This window comes from Talpa occidentalis, unplaced genomic scaffold, assembly GCF_014898055.3.
Source record: "Talpa occidentalis isolate TD23 unplaced genomic scaffold, MPIMG_talOcc4v2.1 talOcc4.16, whole genome shotgun sequence".
Classification (NCBI taxonomy): Eukaryota; Metazoa; Chordata; class Mammalia; order Eulipotyphla; family Talpidae; genus Talpa; species Talpa occidentalis.
This window is the reverse complement of record NW_023601653.1, coordinates 71,478,624-71,490,473: the sequence shown is the minus strand read 5'-3', so window position 1 is coordinate 71,490,473 and position 11,850 is coordinate 71,478,624. Positions and strand designations below refer to the sequence as shown.

At 46.2% G+C, this 11,850-nt stretch overlaps 1 protein-coding gene across 1 annotated transcript; it reads right to left on the bottom strand.

The window, feature by feature from the left end:
* Nucleotides 1–3,923: 3,923 nt before the first annotated feature.
* Nucleotides 3,924–11,575, bottom strand: FGF23 (fibroblast growth factor 23). The gene is made up of 3 exons (XM_037515344.1): nucleotides 11,380–11,575; nucleotides 7,255–7,358; nucleotides 3,924–5,117 (listed from the first exon to the last, which is right to left on the bottom strand). The coding sequence occupies exons 1-3, from the start codon at nucleotides 11,573–11,575 to the stop codon at nucleotides 4,677–4,679; spliced, it is 741 nt and encodes a 246-aa protein (XP_037371241.1). The 3' UTR covers nucleotides 3,924–4,676.
* Between the last annotated feature and the right edge of the window lie 275 nt (nucleotides 11,576–11,850).

Below are 11,850 nucleotides of genomic sequence, written 5' to 3'. Positions count from 1 at the left end.
TTTGAGTTCCTTCTGTATATACAATTCCTTTTCAGTTTTCTGTGTGTATATACGTGTATGTGTGTATATACATGTACTTCTATATATAAGTGTACTTCAGTCTAAATTTGTTAATAAAATGTAATTTTATTCTTACTAGTGTTTTATGAGAAAATTTCATGAGACTAATTTCATAAGACTGCTTACCTTTGTTTTATGGTTATTGCTTTCTATGTGTTATGTAAGAGTCCTTGCCTTCCCCTTGGTTATGGAAACATTCTGTCTTCAGAAGTTTATAGTTTCACCTTTTACTTTTAGATCTTTGAAACACCTGGAATTAATTTTTGTGTATGGCATAAGGTAAGGGGTTGAGATGCTTGGTTATCCTGTCTGTCATTGCTGTCCTGTCATTCCAGCACCATTTGTTGAAAAGACTTTCCTTGTCTTCAGAATTGCTTTGGTTCCTCTGTCAAAAATCAGCCATTTAAATGTGGGTCTATTTCCTTATTTTTGTCTTTCTCTTCCAATTGCAGGTCCTTTGTATTTCCATACATACATTTAAATAGACTGTAGTTTTTAGAATTGGAATTTAGATTTCCAGGAAAATTGAGTAGATAATAGCACAAGTTCTCATATCCCCACAGTTTCCCCTGTTAAGCAAAGCTCATCGTTTATTGGGATTTCCTTAGCTTTACCTAATGTCCTTTTCTCTTCCAAAACCCCCAGCTCCGCCCCAATCCACACTACATTCACTTATCTTGTCTCCCTAGGTTTTTTTCTGTCTGTGATCATTTCTCACTTTGATTTTTGCTGCCCTTGGCAGTTTTGAGGAGCGCTGGGCAGTTCTGCAGGGGCCTTTCCACTGGAATCTGTTCGATGTTTCCTCCTGACTGGAGTGAGGGTATGGTTTTGGGAAGGAAGACCCCAAATATCATTTTTTGTCACCTCATCGATTGTACAAACTGACTTGATTTGTTGATGCTGATTTTTCTGTTGACCTTTGTCACCTGGCCAAGAAGTGCTTGTCAGGTCTCCCCTCTGAAAACTTACTCTCTCTACCCACTTTCCATGCTGTAGTCTTTGGAAAGAGGTCACTGTGCAGTAGGGGTTTCTGCTTTCCTCCTTGGGGTCAGAGATTCCACACAGATTATTTGGAATTCTGCCTGAGAGACTGGGCTGACCCCAATCTGAGAGACCGGCCCCCCCCCCCCAATTTGCTTACTTATTCTATAATTCGTCAGGTTTTGAACTTTTGTGTTGAAACTTGTTTGTTGGGTTCAGTGTTCTAGAAAATAAATTGCATGACGGTCACTAAGTGTTGCTCACATGTCTCTGTCCTTACTGTCCTGCCTGTGTGCTTCATCCTTTGCTGAAAAAAAGGGGTTCCCATTTCCAACTGGGATTTGTTCCTGTCTATTTCTCCCTTTAGTCTTGCTCCATGTGTTCGAGTTCTTGCTCTGTGTGTAGAGACAGATGTTTAGGATTTTTATGATGGCCTGAGTCTCTCTGCCCTGACTTGGTTAAATCTCTAGTGTGTCTCAGGTATCCCTCCCTGAGCCGGAGCAGGGAATCCCACTGAGTCTCTCCCTGCGCGTGTGTAGCCCAGTGTGAGAGCTGCACGGAGTGTTCCTGCAGGCTTCTCAATCCCTCTCTACTTGGCTTCTTCTCTTTTACCCTGCCCCACGGAGTCTAGCTGCTTTCTCGGCTCAGGGAGATTGCCACCCACGGGGTTCCATCCCCCGGTCCCGTTCTCCTAAGGCAGAAAGATGGAATGTGTACAGAGGGATGGAAATGTGTAGCAGCATCTTTGCTTCCTGTGTTTTTGTAGTGGTCAGATAGAGAGTAAAAGCAAGAATTCTGGGGACACTCAACGTCAGATGGGGAAGACATGTGGGCTCATTACCTCCGCGTCCTGCTATCGGGGTTCCTACGGCGGTGATGCTGTGTGCATGAGTACCTGGCATCTGGCTCCCTGGAAATGCATATGGTTGTGCCTGTATATATTTTTCAAATAAAAAGGTGCTCTTTTTACTTTATTTTACTTTTTACTTTTTAACCATAGACTTTATTTTAGGGCTGACTGAGGTTTACAGAGAAAATTAACAAAAATTCAGAGTTCCTGTATATTCCTTTCCCCCCACCTGTCCCAACCACCCCTACCTCAACCACATATTTTTAACATCTTACATTAATGTGGTTTATATAAATTATTTGTTATAATTGATAGATGAATATCAATACATTGTTATTAGTCAAAGCAATGCGTTTATATTAGGGTTCACTATTTGCATTACACAATTCCATGGGTTTTGAAAAATGTGTAATGCTTTGTTTGCACCATTACAGTCTCATGTGGATACTGTCATATAGAATAGTTTCACTATCCTAAAAATCCCCGTGCTCCATCTAAACATTCTTCCCTCTCTCCCCTCTGAACCTGTCAAACACTGATGCTCTTTCTTTATCATTTTGCCTTTTCCAGGATGCAATATAGTTGGAATCATACAGTATGTAGAATTTTCAAACTAGCAAAAAGGTGCTCTTTTTAAAGGAAGCAGTTGAGAGCCAGAGTGATCAGAAATTCAATATTTGTGAACATTTTCCTTGTTTTCAAGAATTCTATCTGGAGTAATCAAAATTGCTGAGTCTGTTCATGAGTGGAAGAAATTTTGAATTTTTTCAAAATTTGATATTGCCTCTCAACTTTGTCTTCTCTAGATTTTTCCTAGTGCTCCTCTCCCATAATCCCATTCATTCTTGTCTTCTGACACGCTTTTGCATTGTAATACAGAGAGGAAAAACTAACAGGAGCTGAGATAAATTTTATTTTTCATTTAAACAGAAGAAAGGAAGAAGGCAAGCTTACATTTTTATAAATATCTATAAATATAGAGTAATAGGCAAAACCTTCCAAATAAATAAATAAATATTGCCACGTGCTGAGGGTCATAGGTAGTGGGGGTGGGCTAGGGCTGGGGAAGATACCTTAGATCAAAGAGAAAATCTTTGATAAATGGTTCTGAGTTTGGAGATGACAACTGGTTTTCTACTGAAGCTCTTTTGGGATTTTTTTCCATCTAGGTATCAGTATTGGGGACCTTCTCAAAGCTTTTATGCAGTGAACATCTCCACTGGGAAATGAAAATTATATCAGGAAAATATCTGCCATGCACTGCTATATAGTATTATACAGAGTTTTAGTATTTCAGCGCAGGGGCTGCTCCTTCAAGCTCATCTGAAAACCATCAGGGCAAGCAGTTACCCGATGCTTCTCTCAGAAGTGAAAAGAATGGATCCGTAAGACCAGGTAGGTGGTATGGGTGGGAAAACTGGGAACTTGAAGAAGCCGTTGTTTACATCTACGCTGGTGGTTTAATCAGCTCTTTGAAGGGTCCAGGGGAAAATGAGACCCTTTGTAGGAGAGGCCAAGGCAGGGGTGAGGGAGGTGAGGGCCCAGCATCGCGCCCCCTGTGGGGTACTCAGCTGTTTGTTAGGTGAGGCTTTGTTTTCCTCACAGTAGCATCGGGCTCCTGGGGCTGAACTGACTTCATTTACTGCCCCCCAAATTTCCAAGTGGATCAAGACCCAGACACATCAGTCTCAGGGTGCTGTATGTGTCACAGGTAACCCTCTGGCCACTGGAGCAGGTCGGTGATAGGTGCCCTCTCCACAACCCCTACTCTAGGCCCCTGGAGTCCCTCCCCACCCTGAGTCCTTAAGGCCACTTCACTGAGACACCAGGACACGCTTTCCCAGTCCATAGGGAACTAAGCCAGAGCAGCTTGTGTCAAGGACCCCTCCCCTGGATTTATAGAACTAGATTTCTATGATGCCTCCAGGATGGGTTGCTACTCAACTTGGAAGGAAGGAGAGGTTTCATTCAATGCCTTTTAGCAGAGTTTGAACTTGTTTCCATTTTGAAAAACAAATCCTACCAGGTTGGAGCCAGTATCAAAAACTTAGGTCCCATTCCCTAAAGCCAAAGAGACAGGCTGTCGGGGCCACGTGGGGCCACCCAGGGCACCCTGGGCCCTCGGCTCTGGCTGCGTGACCGGAGAGAGCATGGCAGGGGCGTCGTGAAGGGAGAGTGTTCTAACCACGATTCTGTTCTCCAGGGCATTTTAGTCGAGCTTTGACCACCAACCACTGACCTTTTAGGAGACTCTCCGGTGATACTCAAGAAGGACCAAAGACTTGAGATTAGGATTTTCATCAATGTGCCCAGTTCAGCTGTCCATGCCCAAGGTCAAGGTTACAAGGTCAAAGGCCAAACTCAAATGCCAGGCGGAGAACAGAAACCCAAGGAGGGGTGAATCCTTAACCTGGGGTGCAGTGAAGCCACTAAACCCTTGCCTTGCTTTAAATGCTCAACGGATGAGGAGAGGCATAGGGACAAGTAAGAGGGCCTGGGGACCCCACAACCCCTTCTTTCCTCCTTGGTGAAGGGGAAATTTCTGTGTTACCCATGGGGTTTCTTAATTCATCCTCACCCATAGGTGGGGCAAGGAAGCTGGGAACCCATTATTCAGGCCTCAAAGTCAGATTCTCAGGGGACCTCCTGGGGATGGGAATGGAGAGAAGCTAATTCCACACATCAGCTCCACCTGCCCCTTCCTTGGAGCGTAAAAGGCGTCAGTCTCTTGAAGCTGGTTTAGTTTGGGGAAAGATTGGTTAGAAGGAGCCCCTTTCTTGTTTGCCTAGACAAACCTGGGGAAGGGGCGGCACCGCTCCACGCCCAGCCCCCCAGCATGTGTGTTCACCCTGTTGCCTCTGACCACCCCCAAGGGGTCACTGGCCACCAGGCTGTTGTCTTCCGCGCTCGGGAGCTCCTGGGAGCAGGAGGCGGGCGCGGGGGTCATCCGGGGCCGGGGCTTCAGCACATTCAGCGGGTCCAGCTCCGAGTTGTCCTCGGCGCTGCGGGTGTGGCGCCGGGGCCTGGGGGTGTTGAAGTGCAGGAGGGGGATCTCGTTCTTGCGAGACAGGAACTGGGAGTAAGGTGGGGGGTTGGTGCCTGGCAGGAAGGCCCTCTTGGGCCGGCCCAGGCTGACGAGGAAGCGGTGCTGCGGGGAGTGGTAGACGTCATAGCCGTTTTCCAGCCTCCGCTGGTGGAACCTGCAGCTCTCCGGGCTGAAGTGATGCTGAAAGGGCAAGCAAGCAGGTGAAGGCGGGAGTCTGGGCCCTGGCCCCGCCCCTGCCCACGCTCGGAGCCTGCCAGCCGGGTGCCCTGGAGGGAAGCGATGATGTGGGCAGCCTCTCTTGGGAGGGACATCTAATCCCTATTCTCTTCTTTTATATATATATATATATATATATATATATATATATATATATTTTACATCATTTTTCATTTTTGCACAATGTATGCATTTTCATCTTGGTTATAGTCCCCATACAATTCCCACCCACCTTGTTTTGATCCTACTTCCTCTCCCCACCCCCCAACCTGCCTAGTGTGTCTCTGGTTTATAGTTGCTTGTTGATTTTGATTTTTACTTTATTATAATTAGTCTTTTTCCTGGTCTCTTATTTAGGTTTTCTAAATTCCTGCTATGAGTGAGACCATCCGGTATTTTTCTTTTTCTTTCTGGCTTATTTCGCTGAGCATGATCCCTTCCAGCTCCATCCATGTTGCTGCAAATTGCATGTGTTTATCTTTTTTGAATGCTGAGTAATATTCCATGGTGTATATGTACCACATCTTCTTGATCCAGTCATCTATTTTTGGGCATTTGGGTTGTTTCCAAAGCTTAGCTATTGTAAACAGTGCTGCTATAAACATAGGGGTGCGGGTGCCCTTTTGAATTACTGTTTCTGTGTCCTTTGGGTAAATACCTAGGAGTGGAATTGCTGGATCATATGGCAGCTCTATCTTTAGCAGGTTGAGGAATCTCCACACAGCTTTCCACAGTGGTTGGACCAGTTTGCACTCCCACCAACAGTGCAGAAGAGTTCCTTTTTCTCCACAACCTCACCAACATTTGTTGTAGCTAGTTTTTTTAATATGTGCCATTCTCACTGGTGTAAGATGGTATCTCGTTGTAGTTTTGATTTGCATTTCCCTGATGACAAGTGATGTTGAACATTTTTTCATATGCCTGTTGGCCATTTGGCCCTATTCCCTTCTGAAGGAAAGCGATTTTTGACTAGTGCCTTTCAAATGGCCTAAGCACAACGCACAGTTCCCGCTTCTGGGCCTGCTGCCCACCGGGCCCCTGGCTTGCTCCCAGACCAGGCAGGCAGAGCTACAGCGCTTCTGGGGCCGGCTTGCTGGAGGGAGGCTACGTTAGAGCTTATCCCCCATTTTTCTGTCTCTTTACCTGCACAAAGGAGATGGGGAGGCGTATGCATGGTCATACATAAACCAGGGCCCTGGCACCAGAGATGGAACATGATGGGAAACCAGCGGCGTGAACTTCTGCAAGAGGCCACCTAGGGTGAGCCCTCTGTGCCTCTGCTTAGTACCAGGTTCACCCAGTGCCTACTTGGGCCTTCACACATCATTTCATTTCATCCTCAGACTCTACAGTTAGTACTTTACAGATGAGAACTCGCTGTGTGCCAAAGTATGGGCACCAGGTACTGACATTGCTTGCCTCTATGTTCAACAGATAGATACTTGATCTTGTCAGTGCTGGGCTAGAGCAATAAGCAAAAAGAAAGTCATTGTTCTCATGGAATTCCTAGTGGGTCTTTCTGGTGGCTAGAGGCTCCCAAGAGAAGCTGTTCTTCTATTTCATTATCTCAAAATCCTTCGGACTATGTCTGCAACCTATACTGGGGAAATGCTTTGCTCACAAATCTGGGTGACCAGCCATCACAGCTGGAGTGGAGATAATTATAGATCTTTGTAGAGGGAGCCCCACAGGGCGCATGGCCCATCCGCTTCCCTTTTTCAGGGAGAGGCAAGTGCAGTTTAGGGAAGTAGGAGGACTAGCCCGGGGTCAAGGTCAAGAAGGTGTGGCTGCAGAATTATAAAGACACCTCTGGCTTCCTGCCCTTTCTTGGATGACACCAGGAGAGGACTGGCAAACCGGGTACCTGTGTTAAATATGAAAGTGGGCGCCAGTAGGTGAGTCAGACAGGCTGCAAGCCTGGGGTCCGGAAGCCGACTGCCTGGCTTGCAACCCCTGCTGTCTCAACCTGAGCATCAATATTTGGACTGAATCAAGTGTCAAGTAGAAACACAAGTTCCTTGGAATCTTTAAGCTACGATTCTCTGTTCTGGCAATGAAACTAACCGTTTGCCAGTGGTGACCAGCACGGCAAGGTACTCACAGATCCAAAAATGTGGCCTCTGAGGTCCATGCAGAGATACCTTCTGCTCATCACGCCTATGATCACCACAAAGCCGGCGTCCTCCGATCTGATCATCAGGGCACCTGCACAGAAAATCCTCCAGGTTACACACTTACTGGGCATCCAGTCCCACCTCCAAGCCCCCCTGAAAACCAACCTTCATGGAAATACCTTTGATTTTAAGAGGAATGGTGATTTCACGTAACCCTCCCCTTGTATGTACTTATTCAGTCTCATTTCTTCTGAGGCTCCCTGTGTCCCTCTCCCCTATTCATCGTGCCTACAGGACATGCTCTGAGCAACTCGGCATGCCTTTGTGCTGGACTGTCCCCACAGGTCAGCCATCTGCCTGCCTGCTGCCTCTTTACTTGGTGGCATTCTCCCAAATCTTTGTGATTTTTAAATCTGTGCTGAGGTGTCTTTTGAGGTGTCTTTTGAGCTGGTGTATAGAGCCTGAGATTCTCCATCCAGATAGCTGTGTGATAGTCTACGATGCATTGGCCAGTGCCCATTATATGTCAAGAACTGTTTTAGAGTTTACCTTTCCCTCCCTTCTCTGTTTATTGATGCTACAAAACATCAAGGTCAGGTTCAGATGTCACCTGAGGTTCCTAATGTTCCTCACATAATGAATTAGCCTTTTGACTCTGCTCCCCTGGCACCTCAGCTCCCCAGGGACACCTCACCTGCAGCATGAATTGCATCCACCTTCCCTTAACCAAGCTTATGCTTTAGTGCCTCCCTAGAGCAAGCTACTTAGGAGCAGAGGGTTTATCTCTCCAGGTTGAATCGATCCCTGGGAGGCACAGAATTTTCTTCTTGTGTTCTTCCTTCCTGGCCTTTTTCCTTTGCTCATTTGGTGGGGTCTCCTTCTGGTGAAGTCCCTGAGTAGGTCAGAGAAGGGGTCACTGAACCAAGAACCAAGGGTCTGGGGTTCAGGGACCAAGGATGCCACCTGCTAGCTTTGTAACTGCGTGGCAGCATGTGTGGGACACGTTCCTGGTCCTCAGCTCCAGTCCCTACAGAAAACAGCCTGCAGAGGAACTGGGACCATGCCCACTGACGCAGACCCATGGAGGACACACCCACTGAAGCAAACCCACAGGATCAAAAGTGTAAGTTCAGAAACTGTAAGAGGTACATTGTCTCTTCCCTGTGCTGCTTCAGAAGGCGCGTTTTCACAATGCACAGATTCAGGGGCAGCATTGGGCAGGAGGAAGGAACACATTCTTGGTTGCTGGAGCCACAGTCTGTGAGAAGCAGGCAGGCTCGGCAGACATGTCCTTCTGTGATGGAGAGGATCTGAGCGCATCACCCTGGGGAGAAGCCTGGGATTCAGAGTCAAGGTGTCTTCAAGGTCATTTACTACCTCTGAGACCTTGAGCCAGTTATCTAAGTTCATTAACCTTTTTTTTCTCATATACTGTACAATCATATCATTTGACCTTCTCAGGGATGTCATGAGATAATATTTTTATCCCCTATAAACACACTTTGTCAATGCCACTTCACCTCAACCTCTGCCTTCAAAGTAGAAAGTGATCTAGTCTGTCCTATTCTCAGAGGCAGCAAACAGTAAAAAAAAACAAATGATAGATATAAAGTGCTACAGTTCCTCAAAGGAAAGATAGTATTTTTTGAAGAGTCAATGGGACTGAGGATAATTCAGTTTCAAGTAAAGAAAGTGTGAACAGAGAAGGTGGAGGTGGTGAAGCCATCAGGATTTAGGAAACCTGATTAACCAGGGATAACAAGCATCTCCTTTCTGCTGTTTCCGCCCCAGGGAGTGGGGGTGGGGGTGGGGAGGTGGTCTTGTGTATAATCACGCAGAAGATGCTCTGACCCTGGCGCTGAGCCCCGAGGGAGTTTCTGGGGTCCTGTCTGCAGATCATTTCACAATGTGCTTTGGGCGCTTGCCTATGCAGCAAGAATTTACTAAAGCACAAGTGACCCAGATTCCCCTGCAAAAAGTATGTGAATTATGAGGTAGAAAGCACCTGCCGTGTCCCAGGAGTGTGGGGCATGGTGTAAACGTGCTGAGGAGGCAATCACAAATCCTTCACTGCTCTGTCGATTGGCTGGGTTGCCTACCTCTTTTCTTTTTGGTAATTTTTAAGTCTTAGTGTGTAAACTTATGTGTGTGTGTACACAGTCACTTATTTGAACAGTTCAAAAGGTTGGATAAACCAAGTTTGTGTTTTTTCAGAGGCACAATGCTTAGCTAGTGTCTACACCTGACAAACTAAATCACATTTCTATTAAAAAAAAAAAAACAACACTAAAATTAGTTCCATTCACTTTGCTGCTTTTTAGTCATTTAAATTCATTCCAGCTAGTATGCAGTGCCTCCTGGAGGGTGGATGCTAGTGAGTATTTAAGGGGAAAGTTGTTCAATTCACATTGCCTGCTCAGTGTGAATTCTGCTCTTGTCCCATTCACATCTCTAAGGAAATTGGGGTGGGGGGGTCCTTTCAGTGAAGGGACTCCATGATTCTAAGCAACTTTTATGAGCATTTTCTGGTTGTCTGCAGCTCGTTCCATCTATGGGAATCAAAATAATTTACCATACTTCACCATCCGGCATTTTAAATCACCTACCGTGTTGCATTAGAATTGCAGTGGTCTTTCAGCAGAGCTATCACCTAAAAGCCTAAAAATGAGGTGGGAGATGAGCTGGGATGAAAGTCTAAAATTGGGGTGCTAGATGGGCTGTGTCTTCTTCTGCTGTCCCAGCCCCAGCTCAGTGCTGAGGTCAGGGAGCCCCTCTAACACCTGCATTTGCATGTCAGCTACATTGTAGGTTGTTATCTACACATTGAATGAGCACCTCTGTGCTTGCCTTGAGTGTATTCAGATTCATTTTATTTCTGCCACTAGACTCAAATTTGACTTCAAGATGTTGACTCCTGAATCCTGCCTCTTTAGTATTTGGAGATCCTTCCTTCCTCCTGTGATCTCACGACACCCTCCGCTGTCACTGGGAAATTTCTCAACTGCTGACTTTGCATGTCACATATCTTACTACCAGGTATAAGGACCTTTGATTCCTAGCAGCTAGAAGGCTTTGCATACAGCAAGCCTCCAGCAAATGATTGCTGCATTCATTAAAACAATACAGGGCAGATCATTCTTCCTAAAAAAAGTTTTCTTCAATTAAACAGACTGCGAGCACTCTTTCTTTTGATTTGGTTAATATTGAATCTATTTGCATTTTCCTGTATCCTTAAGGTAATTTGTACATGTTTTCCTAAAATAGAAGAGCTTATCTTTTTAATATCCCCCTCCCATCCCACTATCCCTTATAGGGTGCACACAAACGGGCCCTCATTTGAATCACAGTTCACCAATTGACTCTTGTGAATTGTGCACCAACTTTCCACAAACCTAATCTTTAAAAACACCCAAGTTGCCTCATGTTGCCAATGTGTTCCTAACTAGTTCCACAAGGGAGAATTACCAACTCACACCAAAATGGTATGGAGCTCTGAAGCTCCTAGGATGGATGGGTGGGTAGGTGGATGGATGGATGAGTGCATGGAGGGACCATGTACTTGGCCAGAATCATTAAGACCACATATCTGGAAAGTCAGTCTGTGGTAAGTTTTGCCTGAGAATTTTTATAAGGCCGTCACACTAGCAACTCAGTGTAGGAAGAGCCCCTGAGATCATTACTCTCATTCTTGATCCACACACACACACACACACACACACACACAAATCTTCTTTACAAACTTCAAGGCTAACCCACTCCCGAATTCGTGAGCTAAAACATTGTCTATTGACCTATCTGGTTTCTTTTCCTCTCAGCCACCTTGCCATTCTTTCTGTACAGTTTTTTGACTTTGGATAGAGCAAAGAGAAAATGGATATTTTGGGAAGAGGTTTTTTAGTTAAGACAAATTATTCATGTTGGAGAAACTGGTAGACATTCGTTAGAGAGGTAGCAGAATCTTCTCACAGTAACACACACATAGGGATTTGAGACAAGACCCTAGGAGGCTGAATTTGGCCCCCTGTTGCAGCTCAAGGCCTCCCTGAGTCCTTTGAGGTAGAAGGACAAAAGAACACCCCCTTCTCCCCAGCCTGGAGGAAGCCCCTACTCACTGTAGATGGTCTGGTGGGGTGTGCCATCCACGTGGCCATCCTTGTGGATCTGCAGGTGGTAGCTGTTCCTGGCTGTGGCCGTGTACAGGTGGGTCAGGTCTCCGGAGCTGGAGCCCAGCAGCGGGGAAGCGTTGGGATAGGCTCTGGCTGCACAGCATAGGAGGCAGACCAGGAGCCCCAGGCGGGCCCCCCACATTGTTGCTCTCTGAGTGGCTGGCGCTGAGTTTGAAACCTGACACTGCCTCCCTGACTCCAGGCCTTTTCACTTCTTCCTTTGCCTGAATCTGGCCTGAGGCTCCTAGGCTGGATTCCCTCCTTTTTCCCTGGGGCTTTTAAAGGGTAGCAGTGTGACATCAAACAGGAAAAACTCCACTGTCCACATCCTCTGTGTAATCAGCCCATTTGAAGAGAGTGCAGAGACCGCCGAGGCTTACGGAAGGCACGGTTACACACACACACACACACACACAC